Raw genomic sequence first — 22,623 nt, forward strand, 5'->3', positions numbered from 1 at the left:
GTTAACCTCTCCTCAAGACTGATCAGTTACCAATAAATAGGTGAAGGGTCATTTTATAAAAGTTGCAGCAATTCCTTTTGCAATTCCTAAAGACTTACCTTTCTCAGTGACACTGTACAGTATCTCTTTACTGCCAATAAAGAACAGCTAACTGAAAAGTTGTTTTGCTTACTTTTTCTAATCTTTATCTCAGGCCTGACACAGAGACTTAAACATTCTGCTACCGTGAGGTGCTGGGCAGGAATAAACACAGGCTTGCCACATGCAGCTCTAATAAATAACAAGAGGCATGCCTGTCCCATCTTGATGGCATGAACAGACAGGATTTAGCTTTCCTTTTGATATGCTGGATGATTTCCTTCATCTTTTTCTGCCTCATCTTCCCCAAAAGGAAATGAGACACCATTACTTTATTGCAAGGCACCAGAACTCTGATACATGAGCAAAAAGCACTGGTTCAAAGTAGTTTTCAATGGACGTCACAGGTGACATGCCGGAACAGATCCGCTTCCCTCTTGGCCTTCAGAGGGAAAATATGGCTCTTTTTACTGAGGAATGGAAATATCTTTTCCTCTTCTTTGGGTATTTCTTCCTGACTACCAGCTGGTAGCTAAGTAAAGGTCTTTCTGCATGAGGTCTAGTATCCCTTTAAAGTTTTCTCTTTATATGGATATCTAATTCTTCTTTCTACCCTTAAGTCTTGATAATATGTTCAACAGTGCTCTGTGATAGCAAATTCCACAGGTTAGTTATATTGAATGTTAAATAAATATATATTTTTTCCCCTGGCTCTAAATCTGTTGCCCTTCAGTTTCACAGACAGCTCCTTGAACTCTTATGAGGGCAGTTAAATAAGCATAGCTAATTTATCTTCTATCATTTATTGTGTTCTCTTGCTGTAACGTCTCCCTTTTCATTTCCTCTCCTGTCTGAACTCCTAATATTCAAGTCCCTCTTCACATGAAGTGTTTCTATCTTTGTCACCTCTCCTTCAAGCTCTGAAGGAGCCTTATCTTGTAATGCTCTGTTCTGGTTACTGTGGACATTCCAGCTGTGGATACAACTCTGGTGGACCTAACAAAATTACTATTTTACTTCTTTATTATACCTACAAACAGGGCTTACCTACTTCACCAACACCACACATTGCAAATACTTCTGCTGTCCAAAATGATGTACAGCTCTTCCTCTTGATTGGAAGAAGTGAACACAGAGCTCAGGAACAAGAGTAGATGATTCCTGCCAATGCACAAGACTTGTTTATGAAATTAAGCTATGCTGCATTCGTAAACCTCATCCATTCAGTTTTTTGTTGACTTGTTTGGAAATTGTGGAAACTGACAAACTGAACTGAAATAGATGGATGCAATCTCTCAAATTCTGCTCAAGAGACGGTTCAGTCTCCTCTGTCAGAGAGCACCAGAACCTAATGCAGCACTGTCAGCACCACGCATGTAGGCACGAAGGGGGACCAAAGTAATTCTTGGCAACTGGTCAAAAAAACATCAACCTGGTGTTCAGCTGCCATTACCTTGAAATGGCAAAAGTCAAACTGGAAAAATAAGGAAGCTGAAAACCTTTTTTTTAGAAGAGATTTTCCTCTACAGCAGTATTATTTTAAAAGAAAAGTATCAAAAGGCTCCTAATTAACAAGAAAAATCCTGTTTCCTTCACTTCTTAAATCTTGTACAACATCGCCCGTCTCCCCCGAGCATTTCTGCTCAGAAGTGATTATGGAATGCTCCAAGCATTTTTCAGGTTTCTCTCCAAAACTAATCAATAGTCCCAACTACCTACAATCTCAATTTTGGCAGTCCCACATAAACCTCCATCTTGAGTTGTACTTTCTCTGCATAAGAAGCAATTAATACCCCTTGGGAAAAATAAATAAATAAATAAAGACCTGTATGTATTTTGTGACCATCAATAAAATCTTGTTAAGGAAGTATTTTTTCCTGCTTGCTAACACAGCTATGTAGTACCACTATAAATAATTATTTGGTGGAGATTTTAAACAGCTCTTCTAACATTCTGTAACTACTTTTTGGATTAATCACTTATATTTGGAAGACTTACTTGCTACACAAATATAAGCTTTCATCCATCAATAAAAATACTCAATCATAACAAATAAGGGAAAGAAAATTTATGTACTCTTCATACATAAATGTTGCATTAGTCACTAAGTCTCCTGATAAGTCAGAAGTCTGCAGTCCTAATATTCAGAATAGTGGAAAACAAACAGAAGGGCCCTGTAGCTATGCTCACAATCTGTCCTAGCAAAACATCTGACAGCTGCAACACTAACAAAATTAACAGTGGATGAATTAGTACCAGACGCTAAACAGTTGCTACAGAAAGACTCATCCATTTCTTTTCTTCTTCTCCTCTTCTTCAACCTGGCTACCCCACCACTTGATAAAATTAACACTCAGTATCATTTTTTCTCTTTTGTTATTTTATATAAAAAATGCACCACAAATACCCTTTCGTACACAGGATGATGAACTTCACTCGGTGGTCTCCCTAGACTCTTAAAGATGCAGCTTGCCGTTGAAAGGACTGTGCCCCAGTTCTCTTACTGCTTTTGAGCAGAAAGTATGCATCCACTTCCTGAGTGTTTTCACTTACAGGTTGTGGGAATCCACTCTGTCATTGCTGTCAGCTGAAGAAGGAAGCACCTGCTCCTTTTCTTTACAAGTGCCCTGTCCACATCTAGCCACATTCCTAAGTGCCATCATCTGCTCCTTTCTTGCTTTTCCTTCCTTCCCTGCCTTCTTAGGTTTTCTTTCACTGAGCACTTTTCAATTTCAGTAAGGATGTCCAGTTCAAATACTGGTATTCACACTTACACCGGAACATCTGAAGCAAGTAAAGTCTGGAATTTACAAGGGGAAAAAAAAAAAAAAGCAACTCCGGACATCACATTCAAAAGTTATTCCAGTATTGAATTGCAAATGAGGGCAAGTGTCAGGTGTTAAAATTATACAGCTACCTTTACTATATTTTGTGTCAGCTGATCCACTATGAAAATATGTAACCATTCAGCTACCAGATTAATAAATAAGTAAATAAATAAAACCTCATCACGCCAATTTATTTAATAGAGATATATAGATACAGATATATAAAAAGCTTGAAATGCAATTTTCTTCTCCGAGCTTCCAGGCGCAGCAGCGCTTGCCCTGATGGATTTAGATAGCTAGATAAAGTTTAAATTTATATATAAATACCACAGTTACGTCATCAGGAAAAATAAACCATTTTTAAAGGATCAGCCTCCTGCTATAAATAAGAAAAACGTTATTAAGAAATCACTGTGTTACTTTTTGACTAGAAAGCACACTGTAACAGACAAAACAATAGACGGATGTGAGTATATAAAGAAATACAGCATACCACTTGCTGACAGCTTCAACATTTCAATTATTCATGTGTGTAAGATGCCCAATAGGATTTGAAAGTAATGATACCAAGCATTAAGTCATTAAGTAAAAAGTCTAAATACTTGTGACTAATCTGCGTTCATCCCTGTTTTGCGCTCTACAAGCAAATACTGAAAATAATGTCACGGTAAAGGCAAATACTGGGCTGGAAGGACTGGGTCATTGACTCTGACTCTTGGTATCACAGACAAGTACATCCTGTACTATCTTATCTGCTTCATAAATTATTTATTGAAGAAAGGTACAGTCACATACTGTGTAGTGGGACTCAGACAGTGAGATCTTGAGATCTGTGATGGGGAAGAAACTGAAAAACAAAAACCAAGCTGCAACTGGACTCAGCAAACTTCTGTGTACAATACATAAAACTAAAACAATTGAGTTAGAAGTCTTTCCCTGTGCCCTTTTCCCCTGGAGTTAGCTGACTTGTCTTCCCTTTTCACTTTCATCCTCTCATCTCTTCAGGAAAGACGTTGTTAGAATTTTTACCTCCCTGGAAGCTTTTACACTTCTAATATTTAAAAGTCAATACCCTCCCATTCTCCTGTTTTAAGTATGTAGAGAGTGTAGAGAGCCAGCCCATTCTATCTGAAAATGGAAAGTTGCTGGAAATAGAACTGACAAAATAAAGATCTCATGTCAATTCAATGGAACAGAACATCCTTCATTAGCAGTTGAAATGAGACACATGATCTTTTTGTCTAGATCTGCAGATGTACAGATTGTGGCATTTTTTAGAAAGAAGGTATACTCAGGTAGAGAAGGTATACTCATCACTTTTGTTACTGTACTCTTCAAATTATTTCACCTAGTACTGCCTAGAAATCAGTAATTTAGTACACATTTGTACAGCAGTTTCAATAAAAGCTTTAAGTATTTTTGCACTCTGTACAGGCACTTCAGTGTCAGTTAGCCACAGCATCAAAATAATGTCGGCAAACCTCCAAACATAAAAAACAGGCATCTCTGCTCCAATATAAATCCCAGCAGGCAAGTTAACCTGCATGGAATAACTGATCAGTCATGGGCTTTGCTAAATCACAATAGACTTAAAAGTGTTTCGAAATACAATTAACCTCCCCACTTAAGTTTTGCCATTAGAACCAAGCAGCATGTTCAAGACCCAGAATGATTTTTTTTTGTCCTCTTAACCTAATTTTACTAACATTTTCAGTAGATCTGTAAGCATAGTAAAGAACAAAAATATGTGTAAATATATCTTACAGGATTTACTGCCTAGCTCATGTCTTTCAACTATCACATCTACCACATCCTCCTCCTACTTCTACCACTGCAGACTGCTGAATTTGCTGAAATTCTCCTTCTGTCTTGCCCATGTCATCATCAACAGAAGACTCAAAAGACCAAAACCTTCTGTCATAACTGTGCAGCCACTTACTGTCCCTGATTGCTTAACTTCATGCTAACAGGTTGTGGCTGACATTTCATCACTGATACATAAGACAAGCCAGAAAAATATCGCTGGCAGTTTCGTCTGTTCTGCAATGCTAACAGAAGTAAGAAGCATGGATGAAAGTAAGAGATGGTAGAAGCTGACAGATACGTATCTAAACAGTAAAAGTCTGCTGCCCACTTAAAAAACGTTGAACTTTTAGCAGGTAGCTAAAGTATACGCCTATCTTAAAGATGAAGATACAACAACAAAAACCAGATATCTGAGATTTAGTATTGTTGCATCACCTGATTCAAAACCACTCTAAGGACCTTTTATACACATTTCCTTTTACAGCTCAAAAGAGCCAAAAGGAAGTCAAGTACAATAGAAAAATATATATATATTACGTTTCTGAAGTTAAATTTTGAGGATGAAGAAAAAGTAGTAATTGGTTTCTGTATCAGAATTAAATGGTCTTCACTTTAGTCTAAAAGTTTCTGTTTCTTTATAGCATGCTTGCACAGCAAGGTTTTTACCCTGGAACTCTGTAGTAGTAAGTTGGAACTTTCCTAACTCTCTTGCTGCTAAACACTTACAATTCCTTTTAATAATACTGGAGCAAATAGATTAACATGCATTATTAACTTCCAATTTTTTTAAAATGTTAGACTCAGCTGTAACATCCTCCATTTACTCCGTTTCTACAGCTTCTTTTACTTGTAAAGGCAATATTTAAATATTTGTATCAACTTTTAAATAGGTCTTCCACAGGTGTTTTAAAAAGCAAGATTATTTGCATCATAATTGAAGACACCTACAAAGCACCACTGTAAACATTTTCCACACCAAGAAACGGAATTCTTTAGGGCTTGTAAGCTCTTTGCAATCTGGAGCCATATGCCTTCTCAGTACTGCTTTAAGTCCTTACTTGTTATACCCTTTTTTACTCTGAATTGATGCCAAGGACAAACATCGTAGCAGAGCTTTCCCATTTAGAAGCTTACTTTTTTTTCCCAAAACATCTACACACGTCTTGCAGTATTAGCAGAGCTTTAAGCTAATATACAGCTGCCAACAAGACCTGAAAGGTTATGGTATTTATTCTTTTGGTTTTATGTCATCTTCTGCCCTCTTAAACCCAAGTGAAAGCCCACTGCATGATAGCAGTTCTGGGCTAAGACATACATTTCACGAAAAACGGGTACAACCCTGGAGTACAACAAGAAACCCTGCAATTTTACAACACAAAGACATTTTCTGGGCTGCTCAGTAAAAATCTAACAGCACACTAGAAAGCACAACAGACATGGCATATTTAGAAATGTATCACTGAAAAAAAAAAAAAGATGCTGACAATACATACTTTTGACAAAGCTGGCTGAACAGTACTTTGGGAGAAAGAGGACCTCTTCCAGCCTCCCTCATGCTGTGAAGGAACAAGAACATCGCTGAAGTCAAGGGTCCAGGGCTGGAGAGGTTTACCACCAAAGGATCCTTCAAAACAAAGGTAAATTGTGCGTCAGATTTCAAAATGAGTGATACACAGGTCTTGTTTCAGGTTAACATACTTACAAAAAAGAACAATGTGACTTTTAGTCTCAGAATGTTTTATTTAAAAAAAAGCTTGGAGTCACCTACATGATTGAAATGGTGAAGGAGCAAGCTTATTAATTAAACAGTAATAGCCACAATACCTAGCAATTTTCAATGAACAAACGGGTGGTTAACCAATAATTTTGGAAACAGGCATGTCAATGAATACTAGAACAAAGTGTAATACAGTAACGCTTAAGGTAAGAAATATGGATGAGTTTTTAAACAGGGAGTTCTTTTATTTTGCCAGGCTACGGGACATCAAAGCTAGCCATAAGGGAACCTTCTCCTGCTTCTTCTCTGAAACCAATTAGTAACACACGTGATGAAAGCTTACTTATTCTGTTTTTCAGAATGTAAATGCCAAGTGGAAGTTTGCATCACACACCTCTTGGATTATCTGTCTTACTCCTGTGTGCCTTGAGCTGAGAGCTGCATCCCGAAATCCTCACACATCCGACAGCCACAGGAGCACCCACTGCTCCTGCGGGAGCCACGAGCCGGGAAGGCACGGGCAGTGGTTCACAAGCAGAGGCCGCCAGCAGACCACTACAGGCCAGACATTTTTGGTGGGAGCAGGAGGAACTGGAGCCGTGCTAGTCTCACCCAGCTCCTCCTGGTTTGCGGCTCATACCACCCAGCAGGCCCCAGGGCTGCAGGGACCTGGCCAGCGGCCATCTGACATAGAATTAGATCAGGAGATGCTCCTCAGCTGCTTCAGTACTACTTGTGCTTCAAGATCACCAGCTCTCCCTTACGCGTAGCCAGGTTCATATGTCATCACAGGGCTTACTTCCTAGCTCATCTGATTCTCACAAAAACAGATTACAGCTTCCAGACAAACAACTAGAGAGACTGCCTCTTCCAAACAACAGAACTGAACAAAACGTAACCTCTGTGGATACACACAAATATAAAGTATTCACATTACATACACTATCAAAACTTGAAAAATACCCTTTACCAAGCATGAAGCTAGCAGTTTCTCCATTACTATCAGTTACGCTACTGTAGTCCTCTAATCCTCTGTTGACATACAGAGACCAGAAAATGCATTCCTCGTTCCGAAGATCTTACACCGTAAGCATTGTCATTAAATAGAAAATAAATCTTTCAACCTTACGGCTGTGCAAGGTTCACATTGAGCATAAACCAACGTACCACTGCCTTCCTAAGCCTCCAGGCACAAACAAGCTCCAGACCTCAGTTGTGGCTCAGGAATAACTTAGTGAAACACGCTGCTGTTCAGAACTGCCATTAGAGGTAATACAGATAACAGTGCAGTGAATTTCACACTGTTCTTGCCTGTAGAAGCTATCAACATCACTACCAACAACATGCAGAATTCTTTATAACTTCAGAGGTATCTGGAACAGACTCCCACCTCTCAATCCTTACCATCACCAGAAAGGTCCCAGCAACGAGCAGAAAAAGAAGAAAAAGCAAACAAACCAACAAAAAAACAGCATTTGAAAACTGCCTTATTAGCTAGCAGAGGGAAAAGGGTATTATCTTTACCCCACTTGGTAACAACTTATTGTGAAAACCCAAAGCTGTTAGAAATGACTGGGAACAGCAGCATATTATTTTGATAATAACAACTAGTTTCTTTCCCATATGCCTCAAATGAACTTGAGGACAAGAAATTTAGTCTTCAATAGAATTTTGTTTCTCTCAGTTTAATCCTCTGGCTGTGAAGCATGCAGTAAATTTTACAAGCCTCACCAATGAAGAGCTGGAACAGACTGGAATAAAATATTTCATAAACACTTTACAGAGCTAAAAATACTATTCTCTGTATTATGTATGCACACTGAAGAAATGAAATGGGAAACAAAAATAAGCCACTCTTTCTTAAAGTCAGGTATTATTTGCTACTTCAATGTTATAAAATGTGAGAGGAAGTGATTATTTCCCCCCCTTCAGGGCTGAATAATTAGCTTTGTAATAAGAGTGAGTTCATGGATATCATAAACTGGCTAAACTATAAAGAGATAAAAACAAATGAGAGAATAAGAGTATTTTTAACAGAGATGTGATTTCCCGTTGTCTCGTTTCTTCCCCCGTTTGCCCAAATTTGTATTTGTCACTGCACACTTACCAATTGGGAGTCTGAGGTATGACAGATTTTTAACTTTGTTCCTTTTTCCTTCATCTCATACATCAGTTCATTTAGTATATGAGTCTGTGCCAAGTTCTTAAAGAAAAAGGAAAAAAAAAAGAAACTCACTCTGATCTTTCAACTATACAGTTTTCTTTAGTTTTCAATTCAGGGACAGACGAAAACAGACATATTCAATAGTATGAGACCACTAGAAAAAGCAGGTATCATCCTTGTAAAAGCTATCACTAATCTTAGACTGTTTTGAAAACTGTATGTACTTCTGCTTTTGTAATTCCAAAATAGCTTCCTGGTAATAACTTTTCTATTTTTGTTGTATAACAAAGTTCATTTATTTATTTTGGATGGTGAAGACACTAATATGAGAAAGCATTCGTTTCTTCTGAACTCTGCAGCCTCCCTCATAGTCCTCCAGGAAGCATGGGGGCTCTGTAACACTTTAAAGCATCGCCTCTCTGAATTTAAGAGAGAAACCAACTCAACACATCTCAGCTTTTTTTTTTCCCTTTATTTTTAGTTACTTTTGCCGCAGATCGCTTCAGTTTCTACAATGCTCTAAGTATGCATAGAGAACAATCTGTAGTAATGCTACTCCTTACAAACGTACTATTTGGTGGCTAAGTTTTGTCATCACCACCATTAATGCTAAGTAAAGCCTGACAGTTCAGAACACCTTTGTAGCAGTTTTGTCTCATTTGCTCACTCCTGTCTGCAGATATATAGGTGTCTCTGTTCAACCAGCAGGCATTAGGATGTTCCAATATAAAACCCAGTAGGGTTGCTGCGATTTTTAGGATGTTGGATTATTTATAGGCTCATATCAATAAAAGTGCACTGGTATAATTCATTATCTTAGTCTGGTCAGAAAAAAAAAATAATAAAAGTACTTTTATAGCTGCATCATCTGTAGGGGCTTAAAATCATCACAACTCACTGTGCAGACAACATTGGTGCTTGATAATTTAAATTATGCATAAAGTACCACTTTTCACACCCACCAGTATGGTAAATACCATGCATTACTCATGACTGCCTAATGCTGAACTACAAATAAAACCATATGCTAGAGTACAACCCACACACATATGCAGTGTGTAACATACTTGACATTTTCATTTGTCTCAGTACTTTGAAAAATGCTACTGATCCAGGAACTCTTTTCTGTTATAAAAGGAAATAGTGCTTGGATAGCCAGAAGTGAAAAGCATTTTAAAAGGACCTCCAGACAGCAGAATGAAAACTGGTAACATTCAGTACCTTTTATGAAGGCCACAGTTTATACAGATTAAGTATTTCTGAAATTTATAGAGTGAAAACTGTATGAGCTTTCCATCTTACCTGCATGACAGCATTAAAAAAGCATGTATTTCCTAAATTATTTATTCCTTTAACTGGAACTGATGCACCATTACCAGAATTTTTGCCTTTCAGTATTTCACTTGTTTCACTGTTTTCTTCACGGAGCCGTATGATTTTTGATGAACCTGTAATTAAACTATAGATTAACATTACTAGATAATTGTATAGTTTAACCAATTCAGTCCTTCCATGGATTACATTTATAATTTTTGACATGTACTTAAGGGTACCTTGGTGGTACTCTAAGCTGCTCTGCATAGTCTTTAAAAAAACAAGAGACATTAGCAGTTAAATCCCTGGAAAAAATCCTCCCCCCCAGCTACACATAACCAGTAAATATCTCCCACAGCAATTAGATTGTCCCATAAGACTTTAACTTCTTCAATTACCTAAGCAATAAATAAAGTAAAACAGATTCTGTTAGTTTATTAACAATAGGAAGTTTTTTTATATATATAGTGTCATTACACACACTAGAGACACCACACAAAGGCTGCTCCTTGGTGCATTTAAGGAGAGGTAACCAGAATTTACCAACTGAATGCTGCAAGTCTTTATAAATTATTGTACTTTGTTTAAACTGTCTTGTACAGCTTGCTCAATGTAACTGAATTGGAGTTGTTAAAAGTTTTCGCAAATGCTACATTTACTCCTCCACCTACCTCCCTTTGTCACAGCCTGAGGGGTTGCTAACACAATCCAAATGCATACAACAATGTTGTTTTAATTTTAAACCACAAAAATTTGGTAAAACTGCAATGGAATATGCTACCAGTATAACATCCATGGGTTTTCCCATTTCCCTTATTATTTAAATAGATGGGGGCAGCAAAGTTAGACAGTCATTAACTTGTAGCCTAGAGGTAATGAAAAGACTTGAGATAACAATATTTAGCCCGGAATTCTACTAGCAACTTTCATATTGTCATGGTTGCAGGACTAAATATGAATATTACTGACATCTGCAGTGTCTTAAATATTGATTAACAATGCATGTCAATGTAAACGAGTTATGGACTTAATAGATGCCAAGAACTGTGATGCTGCAACCTATGTCCTGACATATGAATTCAAATATTTGTTCTAACGAGCTTCACATTGAAGTCTCATTAAAGTGTTCTTGAGAAATAACTAACCAGCCTATTTACGTTAATGAAAGGCTCATGCCAAAAGGTTCTTTTATGTACATTCCTGCATAGTTTCTTACTTAGAAGATGAAAAAATATAATTAAATAAAAAAGAAGTCATTAAAATATCTATTTTATCTGTAACAAGCCTCTGACGCAGTTTGTCTGCACCCTATAGTGCCACCAAGGCATAATTATTTTTCCAAATTGCATCTGAGTTTGTCAAAATGCAGTGAGAGGTGCTTTGCTGTTTAAAAATATTTTTAAATGTTCTTGGTAATACTGCTTACGCAGCTTTAAAATATTCTCCATTCCACTAGTGTGGAGAATGAAGACAGTACAAGGGCAAAGAAAGAATAAATTGTCTTTGAAAAAGCAAAGAGTTTTTCAATGCAATAAACGACAAATAGCTTGGGAGCTGCTCACACCCTAAAACAATCACTGCTTTACAAGCTATGTGTACTAACACTTTTTACTCGACATGCTTACAAGGGATATACTACAGCATCTGAAACTTCCATCCACAACGAACTACAAAAGAATCTTATCAGCAGAAAGAGAGGTCCAAGTATCTGCAACTTGAAGGCACTGCTCACTCTCAGAAATTTAATAATATAATTGGAGACTTCTTCCCATCATAAAAGTGTGCCATACAGAGAAGTGCTGGGGAGAAGAGAGAGTTAAAAAAAAAAAAAAAGCCAAAATTGTGTAAATAATTTGTGTATTAGTATACCACAGTTGTTGCATTTATCCATCGGCATTCAAAAACATCTGGGACAGCATCTTAAAGTAAACAATGTTCACAAGGCCATCTGGACAAAACTGCAGGCAAAAATTAAAGCATAAGCATATGGAAAAGCAGATTTTTCTCTTCCCTTTAGCAGTACAGGATGACAAATGTCAAACCCAGATCTGTCCACGCTTCACTGTGCTACGCTTTGCAGCACCACCTGGCTCTCCTTGCACAGCCACCAAATAAGGACAGCATTGCCACAGTGGACCGTATCTGCAGGGCAAACTCGATAAAAGCATTTCACTTCATGGTTAAATGGCAGCTTCACACAAGTAGCAAGGCTCCATTTGCTGAGCCTTACATATAAATTATTGAAGGAGGAAAAACAAAGCAAAAGCATCCAGTTTTGTGATAAGAGCTGAGTGAATACGCAGTTGTAAAACGCAGAGCATGAGAACCAGACATACGACTGTCGCAAATTAGTAATTAGCACAGGGAGAAGAAGTAGCAGTAAATTAAGAAAAGGCCTGTGTGTTGTTACAGAAGTCTAGGAACCTCCTTTCATTACAAAGGTTTTAATTATTGTCTCTTGATTTTTCAAGAGATTTTACAAGCTCATTTCAAATGATATTTCCCTACTATTTTTTTTTGCATTTGTGAAAAAATCCTGACAGAAGTGCCATTACAACCACTATCAGCTCTCTAGCTTACCCTATGCAAACACTTTTAAGGACAAATACAGAGCCAGAGGAAGGAGAGCAGTGTTTAATTTAACTCTGCTCAGCATCCCCAGATTGGGGATAGATGACAGACAGGCCTAAAGCTGAATGTTTAGTTGACATGTGAAGAGTTGGTCAGTCTTAATAGAAGACGCTGGTGATGACTGCGATAGCTAATACTTTACAGCTTGGGGCTGAAGGGTCCTTCTGCAAGATTAACCCAAGGCTACCAGCCTGTTATTAATCAAAGAATAATACGTAATTTTTTTAAGTGAATTTGCACTGAACTGTTTCGGACTCTTCCCAACTCAATCCTGCAGTTCTGTAATATTTTCACAGCAGTGCTTTTGGATATGAAAAGTGACTTTTAAGTCAGTATAAATACAAGACGAATTTTAGCAAAAGGACTATCAAAATGTTTATAATCTACTGCTATCCATGAGGGCCTACAACTCCTGGCCAAACAGCATTTTGAGAAAAGTACTTCCAGCCACCCAGCCACACGTAGCAGTAAGTGTTATAAAGGAACATTGTTAGTTAACTCTTGTTAGTGTTCCCAGGAGCAAGGTGGGTGAAAAGCAAGGAAATGATTAAATTCATAGCTTAATTTCTGTCTGTAACTCACTATTACATCTTTCACAGTTAACATGGTTCACCTTGGCTTCTCTGCCTTTCTCAGACAGGGTGGGCATCAGCCCCATGCAGGCCCGTCCCTCTATAACTTGGACAGTGTATTTGACAATTTGGGGGGGGGGTCTCACATTCAGAGTACACTTTTCTGGCAAGTTCCTTCTGCAGTTTTTCTGTAAAGGTGGCCTTTCTCATCCAGTCATGTGGGAAAAACCCTCACCCAAGCTGTGCCTCAATCACTGCAGCCTCCTTTTCTCTTGCAAAGGCTATCTTGCTCCATGGGCTCCCTGCCAAGACTATCTTCCCAGTTCTCCACAGGGGAGTTGAGTAAGGATGCCCCTCTGACCACCTTTCAGCACCTGCCTCCAGTCCCACAACAACATCCCTCTTCAGTGCTCACTTCTTGCACTCTTGCACAACTGCATTTGTGCTTCAGCACAGCCCTCGTGCTCGGCCATGCCACCCGTCGCTGCCCTTTCCTACCCAGTGCTAGCAACACCCTGTCCACAACACCCACAGCAGTCAGAGGCTGCTCTTCTGCTACAGCTCTGCTCGCGATGCACAACAAGATCGCATCAATGTTTTCTTGAGCTTTTCTACCTCCTCCTGCTTGGCTGTAGCCTTGTAGGCTCTGAGGTCAGCTCATGATGGTTGCACAGCACCAGCCGTATAGGTATGTGACTAAGATGTCCCAGCCCTACCTTTATACAGAGAATGATTCAGTTTGTGAATCACAAGAAGTCACCAGACCAGGTGTAAAAGCAAACAGTGTTGGCACACCCACTTGCAAAAAACGTTCAAAAAATCTACTACTGGTTCTCTATCTATTTGTTTTGCCAGTACTGCAAACATTTGCAGTGTACCTGGTCTTCTATACCTACCTTGCTGAAACTGAAATGTGACTGGGGGTGCAGACGGTATGTAAGCAAAAATGACATCCAATGACATCCAATTTTTCTTTCAGCTGGGGGAGTAAGCATTTTTGCTCATCTTTTCAATGTGACTGTTTTTTTTTGTTTGTTTGTTTTGTAATTAAAAATGAGGTTCCAGGAATATGCACTTTTATTCCAAGGTCAAGCATTTTCTATTGAATAGAGCTCAGGTACTTCAGCTGAAGGTCTTCATAGCAAAAGCAAGGTTAATAGATTTCTTTTCTTTTACTAAGTTCTCATCATGCTATATTACAAAATGGTACTAAATTGTCAGGCACTCCTTTTTTATTTAAAAAATTTCATTTTTTTCCAACACTGTACAAGAATGACTAGCTAACCCTCAGAAAAACAGCACTGTTCTCATCTTAAATGGTCACTAGTTTTACATTTTAAAGGATTGATTTATCTTATGGTGCTACAATCCTACCAAATTAAAGATTACAAACTACAACTTTATTTCTATGATTCTGTCAGAATGTTACAAACTAAAAACCACATCTGCATAGTGTGAAAAAGCAACCTATTCAACCCTTGGTGTTGATGCTCTACGCTCAAATGACTTGTGCTACACCTCACAAGTTAAGTACACAGACAGTAAAGGGAAGAACCCGCGGGTAAAAACAAAAGAATGTCTATTTTTTTTATTTTTTATTTTTAACAATAAGTAAATGTGAAAGAAAATTTATGACTGAAAAGAGAAATATCTTTTTGCTGAAGTGTAACTCAGATTTGGATAGTCAACATATTCTGCGTTATTTTGCTTAAGTTTAAATTATCCAAACTGTTTTTCCAGACAAGTTAACACCCATTACTTGTACTGTAAAATCATATATTTTTTAATCTTTCCTTTATATTAGCTATATTAAACCATAAATCAAGTTTCTAAATTTCACCTATTGGCAAAAGCTGGGCAGCTGAACAAAATCTCATTCCTCTGCTTGAACTTCCCAACAATAAAATTAACTACAGAATTTAAGAACAGATATTCTCCCTTCTCATTCTATTGCCACATAAACAAATTAACTGCTCTATAAACAAATTCACTACGCAATCTTATGTCTTCAAACGATGTCTAATTTGGCTTTTATAAAGGAAAATATGCATTTTTAAGACCACAAAACAATTTATTTTCTCCAGCAAATGAGCAGACACCCAGCTAGCAATGTCTCAGCATGGTTCCTGTGTACTACATGTGCATTACGTCCATGTGAAGCTCACAAGTGTGCCACACTGACAATACTGCACCTGCCTTTCTGTGAAAATCATCATGGCCTGCTAACCTTTTCCACAAAACAAATTTCTGGGTGGTACACCCTAGAAAGCAATCTTGCTTTATTCTTCCATCTTGTGCCCAACATGACCTCTTAACCAAACAGACTCCTCTACAGAGAAGGGGGAGGAAAAAAAAAAAAGGAAAAAAAATAGCAGGCATGGCTGGGTACAACAAACCATAGGATCAGATGCGAAAATCACACAGCTGCAAGCATTCTTTTGGGAACCCAGCACTGGGATTTATCTCAATCGCTTAATGTAATTACAAAAGTCAGTCATGTAGTAGTAATGTAATTTGCACATTTTTACAGCTGAAGTGAAGTTGAATCTTTATGAGAGACTGAGTGAAAAGCAGGGATCCTGCTGCCACACTATTCCACCACATTAGTACCAAATGACAAGCATTTTGCTTTTGTTTATTTTCTAAGATGCATTAATTAGGAAATCTATATAACCCTCCCTTACATGTTTAAACTGATTATTTTATCTTTAAATGACTCCTACACTTTCAAGAATCAAAAAAAAAAAAAATCCTAACAGCTCTCATCCGTTACTTATATCCATGCTCATGCTGCATTTCTGCAGAAGTTTCTACATAATGGTATTTGAATTGTAATGAAGCACCATGCCAACCAGTTGTTAGATTAGAAAGAAACCCAGATATAAATCTTTTTTACAGTGCTACATTTGGGTATGAAAATAAAGTAAATATGTTTGCTTTTTTTTTTTAATTGAAGGAAGAAGCAGAAAAGCAATGGAATAAAAGCATTATATTAATTTTAAAGAAATGAAAGTAAGTTGTGGGAAACAAGCAGCATAAAACTGACAACTAATAATTCATATTTCCCAGTTTAAAATCAGTCATTTATTATTGACTTATATGCAAAATATTTTTTAAAAAATCTAGGCCAACAAAGAATTTAAAGGATGATAATTATACTGAAAACGTCATGGTAACATGAAATGAAATGCTATGCTTAAAAGAAAATAAAAAATAATTTGTCAATGGTAGAGTTAATATTCACTGTTATACTTTGTGTCCTTTGTTTCTGGACAACAGCACAAATTATGCTTTGATTTCAGATCTTATTTTAAAAAAATATTTAAAAGGCATTCTAGCTTAATAAATAAATAAATAAATAACAGAACTTCAGTACTGTTTGGAAATTTCTGCTCACACCTATTATTTATTTATCAACACATCGATGTTTATCAGCCTCTTGCAGTAGGTAGCTGGGACCAAAGCAACCAACTGTGACGGGCAAGCTACTTTTTCCTCTTTCACTTGCCACTCAAGAAAGCCCAGCAAAACATCTTTGGGCAGCTAATCCCAGAGCTCCCAAGAACAGCAGTGATGGTGACCAAGGGCCGTTGACTTCGCAGCGCGGATCAGACACGCACAGGCTGACAGCAGGTGGGCCGCAGCCCGCCTGGAAGGGCGCAGGCCCTTTCGGAGCCATCTTGCTGAGGGGGTGACCACTCGGCCGCGCTGGTGCACGACGGTGCTGCTCTCACCAGCAGTGGATCATGCCTGGGAGCTGATCCAGACCAGAAAAGAGCCAGCACAAGTCCTGCCCTTCACAGTTCCCAAAGCAATTCCATGGAGAACGACCAGGAAAGGAGCAGGAGCAAGCTGTAGGGCCTTTGCTTCTGAGGCAGCACTGCCTCAGAAACCTCACAGACAGTGTGAGGTGCTGGGAACGTGGACTTGTTAGTCTGTCACCCATGTACAACTGTATCGCATCACTCACTACCTTGTATTCACAGTAAAAGCTCTGGGTCACTGGGTGTACTTAGTTACTGCTACACTGTGGATCACTGCCACAGAACCTCGCTTTTCAGGGCACCGCAGCAAGCAGGGTGAACTCCCATAGGCTCCTGTCACAAGCTGCGTAACTACAAACTAACACTGGATGATAGCTAGCTCTTTATTTCAAACCCTGATTTTAAAAACTAGAGAGAAAACCAGTTTAAATCAACTGGAAAAAAAAAAGTTTATTCCCTAAATAAAACCAATACATTCTAATTTCCAGTTATAGAAAGGAGTTTCCAGTTATAAGTGGCAGATATTTAAATGAAATATGTGTTTCCAGAGTATCAAAATGAAACACAAATACATATATAGAAGAAATATATCCTGCCCTGTTCTACTATAAACACCTGATTTTAAAAATAAGCTTACTTTTTTCTGAATTAGTCTGGAATTTTAGTTGTTTAATTTAAGACATTTCACAAAAAAAAAAAAAAAAAAAAAAAAAAACTTCTAAGCATACCCAGAAAACTTCAAAGGTTTTCAAGTTTCACACAGTATGAATCCAAAGCATGAAGCACAACGAATCATATACCTTCTGAAAATCTTATCCAGAAGTTCAAAAATGGAATTAACTGAAGCAAACACTACAGCTTTTTAATCTGCAAGCTACAACACCCATTTATGACCTCATGTAAACTGAAACTGAAACTGTGAATGAGTGAAATCACACACTGCATTTTCATTGTTCCAGGCAAAAAGATGCAAAAAGCAGCAATTCATCAATTTATTACAAACAAATAACTTAACATACAACTTGTGATTAGACCAAAATATGAATTTGAGTGACCCTTACATTTTTTTCCCCTCAAAAAATACATATCACCTCTTAGAACTAGCAGGATTTGCGCACATGCAGCTAAAGGAATACATAGTCCAATCCACTAAGGCATTCTTTTCCAGTCTTACTTAAAAACAGGTGACTACCAACCTCTGCTAAAATCTGCAACCAATTGTTTTACAATTTCAGTTACGTGCTTTTGTTCGTTTGCTTGCTTTTTGGTTTTGCTTTGTGAAGAAAACTTGGAATCTGACGTATTCCATAAATTACAAGCCAGAAATGCTGCAGTATGTGTTATGGTAAGAATGAATAACATCAGCATTATCAACAGTAGACAGCTGAAGGCCGCACATACAAAGTTCTACCTACTATCACATATACTGGTAAGATATAGGAGGTTCCTAAAGTAAAAAAAAATAATTTAAGAGAATTTTTTATTAACAGAAATGAACATTATATCACAACCCAATGACATCAATGAACAGAAAGCAGTAAATCCAACACCAGAGCACTAGAAGATCCCCTTACACAAATTTAATTAACTGCGGAAAACAAATCCAAATTGAAAATTTTAAGACGTGACACATCCACACGAGAAAAATTCAATTCATTAATTCTTCTGTAATGTTTCTGTGCATTAATTTATAGCACATTATATTTGAGTTATTATATCTTCTCCACAATAAACAACTTTCTCTTCATTAAAGACAAAATCTGCGAAAACCATCCTACAGTGCTCAAAGTATTTTAAAAACTTAATTGTACTGGATAAAAAAATTGAAATTATTTATAAAAAACACCACGATAATCACTACTTGCCCAAGTAACTGTGCAGTTACAAACTGTATTACACTAACACACTCATACATAACTTTACAATTATATTATTAATATGACTTAAAATCTGAAATGCTCATTTTTAAAGACAGTACATTACAGATGTCCTAGATAAAATTATTTGTGTAAACTTACTTGGTTCAGCCCTGGAACCATGTTTTTGAAGAAAGTCAACTATCTGAGCCAAAGCCTTTTTGTTGCAATGTGTTGACAGCTCTTCATCACATTCATAACACCTAAACAAAAGAGGAAATGAACTGGAAATCAAGATATCCGGATTCACCTCCCGATTTTAACGGACTCCTCTTAAAAAAAACTTACACAAATTACTTAAGCTCTAGGTTTCAATTTTTAGTACTAAAAAGATGAATTAAAAATGAATCCCATCATCACATACGTGCTCTTCATACCTAATGAAGAGCATGAACGCCTAATGATCAGCCCTAATGCACTTCAAAATTAACAGAGTTAATTAAAATCAGTTTGTAGCCCTGAAAATAACCATATAGAAACAAGCAGGAAAGACAAACTCCTATAACCAGCCAACTCTCTATAGTACACAATGGACTCACAAACAGTTATCTTGGTATGCTTTAACCTTCCATGGCAATAGTGTCATGGCCACTGTAAAAACCATAGTTCAGTAGCAATTCAAGACATTTTGTCTACTTAAAAACAACTGATATCAGAGAAAAATGTGGCTGATGTAACTGAATGTTGCTTAGCAGGAAGAAACCTGTGTTTGGACAATGGAGGAGATATAGAGAGAAAATAGCTCTCTCAGGGTGGGCAGGAAGGGAGCATACCAAAACCACTATTTACTTTATTTGATTTGCAACCTCTCTGAGAATCATAAGGACAAACTAATTTTTGCTCCAGAAAGCCTGCCTCTCTCCTCTTTAGAGATCTATATAAGGCATTCGTTTGTCAAAATGATTCTTTATAATTAGAAGACGTTGCTTTAAGGTACAAGAAATCCTTACATATAAGCATAAATGAACACCTGCATACCATATGATCCACGTGCTGAGACTGATAACAATGCAATGAGGTTCTGTACGCACTGTTTGGAAGTGTTTAAGAGAATGCTGGCCTTCTGAGTTCTTACTACATCCCTAAAAATGGAAATATTAACACAATAAGGAAAAAAAAAATGAAGTAGGAAAAGACTACATTATTAGTAAATAAATTACAAAAACTTTACTTCTTAAAACTAAAAGTTATAGTGCCCAAATATTCACTTGCAATGACTGAGAAGGTTAAACTTTCTTTATAATTCAGTATTACAAAGATATGAATTGACTTTTTTGCAAAAATAAGTAAATTCCATTTTTTCTAATAAAGGAAAACCCATTACAACACAAAAAAAATCTCATCTTTTCTATTTGGGAAAAACAGAACTATAGCTTGTTATTAAGCTTGTTTGGATTTAACAGAACTAATTCCTACCTTTTGAATAAGAATTGTCAATACAAAGCCAATTATGCCATTCACAAAGATAAGAATTTTCTTTAAAAATAAAAAGTGAAGGAAATGACTATGTAGCTTATTTGGACATGGAATATCAAGGACAGGACAGCATAGGTAAGCCTCACTGCTCAAGAATGCTACATGCATTCCAGACAGCAAATGCAAAAGGCATATAAATAATTTTTTTCAATAAAAATATACTCCAAATACACTATTTATGTACATCAAATTCAAGAGAAAGCATCTGCAGTTTTTCAAGTATCTACAGAGCAGGACTTAGAAGTAAAGACTGATTTCTGAATAAGGCATGAGTTTTGGAGGCTACTGACCACATAAACATGAAAAAGCACATATATTTACCTTGTTTTAAAAGCTGTCCTTAACTGCAAATTTTCAGAGATAATCTGAGTTCTGCTCAAATCTACTTAACTATTTTCTGAAGCCTGTTAATAGCATGTTTCTTTGCAAAATTAAATCTGATTAGATAATCGTGGTACAAGATGGCATCTGTCCTTACTGTAGTAAGACCTATAGAAAGTCTAAGAAAAAACGTGAAATGCGTTTTTTCTGGCAACTATTAGCAGAATTAAGCATGACATTGCCTGTAAACTGAATTTTTCTGCATCAGCCTTTACTTCACTCACAAGCCAGAAACCTGCACAAGCCCTTGGGGTCAGGACCTGCCATTTTAAACTCTAAGACCACAATTTGACATTATAACTGATCCGGACTAATGGCTAGCTGCCACAGAAAGCAGCATTCTCACTCCTGCACAGTCCTTTCTCCCTGGTTTCAATCAAATCTAGCAATTGAGTGTCCATAGTATGAGTTGATTCAGGAATATACATATTCATTTATTCATGCATTTTTATCGGCAGTATCTTCAGCCAGATAAGCCAGCTGAACTGATGCATTTTGCAACTGTACAGTTCCTGGAGCTAATTCTCCATATGTACCAAGAGATGGAAGAGAGATGAACAGAGAAAAGGTGGAACCATCACCTACTACCTACAATGCCAAACTGCACCACAATGCATAAAAATAACCCAAAATACTGCCAAAAACCAAACAAGAAGAACACAATGCCACATCCCATTCTATTAAAGTTGAAGCACAGATTCTCACAGCTAAGCACTTATGTCACACCACTTCACTGAAAGTAATGAGATGCCACACGGGCAGGATCTGTACCAGTAACATCCTTCAGAAAATCAGGGCCTATCCACCTATAAATTTAAAACACACACTTACCTGAGAGCCACATTTGAGACACAGCCATATGTCTGAAGGGGCCACGGGCTCGCCATCACTCATACGCCTCTCCTTCAGACATTCTGAACATACTGACCAAATGCTCTGAGCTACCGCCCTCTTCACATGATGCACATCCACTGCTTGGCTCACATGCTGGCAGGTTAAGCCTACAGAAGGTAATACTTTGGTCAATTAAAGATAATAGTTATGAAAGGGAGCACATGCACATCAAAGAGGAAGAATCTTCAACAATTCAGCATTAGGAAAAAACAAAAATAGGAAAGATCAAGAAAGATCAGACCTCTATTTCAGTCTTCCTACAATGAAAAACCCTTTCAAGTCACTAACCATCACCTCTTAAAAACAGATAAGCTACTTTGTATTAGGATCATTAACAGGGCTGCTATTGTACAAAATTAATTACTGTTTTGTTTTTGTCAACAGTGAAATGCTGCATAAATCTATTTTTGCACATAACAACGCAAGCAGTTGACATCCCCTCCTATCTTAAAAAAAAAAAGATTGCCAAATACCTATAGGATCTTATTACAACTGCTGACTCTGAATACTAGAATTCACCACTGAAAAACTTAGGTTTAAAGGGACATCTGAAGGCCACCTTGTCCAAAGCCTAATTCAAAGCAGGGCCAAATACGATTTTAGATCAGATTGCTGACAGCTTTGTTCAACCGAGCACTGAATTGCCTTGAGGACAGATTTCACTTCCTCACTAGAAAATCAGTTCTCTGTCTGACCATCCTTGCAGTGAAAATAAACTAAATTTCCTTATGTCTAGCCAAATTTTCCTTGCCCTAACTTTTGTCTTTAGTACTTTCCATTGTGGACCTCCGTGAAGAGTCTGGTTCTGCCTTCTCTGTAACCACCTATCAGATGGTTGAAGGAAGAAACTTTGTTCTCTCCTTTGGCTAAACAAACCCATTCCTTTCAGCCCCTCTCCACATGTCATGGTCTCCATCTCCTTAACCACCTGGAGGGCATGACCAGCTGCTGGACTCACTCCAACATGTCTTTCCTGTAATACGGAGCCCACACCTGAACACAGTTCTCCAGATGAACTCTCACAAGTGCTGAAAAGATGGGAAGAATCACTTATCTCGATCTGCGTTCCTGTTAATACCATC

The 22,623-nt window shown here is 37.5% G+C and overlaps 1 protein-coding gene across 2 annotated transcripts in view; it reads right to left on the bottom strand.

Annotated features, from left to right (window-relative positions):
• Positions 1 to 22,623, bottom strand: part of USP45 (ubiquitin specific peptidase 45) — a 55,185-nt gene that overhangs the window by 23,481 nt on the left and 9,081 nt on the right. For both annotated transcript variants that reach the window (XR_007707939.1, XM_035561713.2), the window contains exons 3-8: positions 21,479 to 21,648; positions 19,769 to 19,872; positions 18,893 to 18,993; positions 9,896 to 10,041; positions 8,537 to 8,632; positions 6,206 to 6,336 (exon numbers count right to left, since the gene is read on the bottom strand). Coding sequence is in view for 1 of the 2 variants with exons in the window: in XM_035561713.2 (XP_035417606.1) it covers positions 6,206 to 6,336; positions 8,537 to 8,632; positions 9,896 to 10,041; positions 18,893 to 18,993; positions 19,769 to 19,872; positions 21,479 to 21,648 (748 nt within the window). In the remaining variant the exon portion in view is untranslated. The remainder of the gene's footprint in view (positions 1 to 6,205; positions 6,337 to 8,536; positions 8,633 to 9,895; positions 10,042 to 18,892; positions 18,994 to 19,768; positions 19,873 to 21,478; positions 21,649 to 22,623) is intronic.

Source organism: Cygnus atratus, chromosome 3 (genome assembly GCF_013377495.2).
Source record: "Cygnus atratus isolate AKBS03 ecotype Queensland, Australia chromosome 3, CAtr_DNAZoo_HiC_assembly, whole genome shotgun sequence".
Lineage (NCBI taxonomy): Eukaryota > Metazoa > Chordata > Aves > Anseriformes > Anatidae > Cygnus > Cygnus atratus.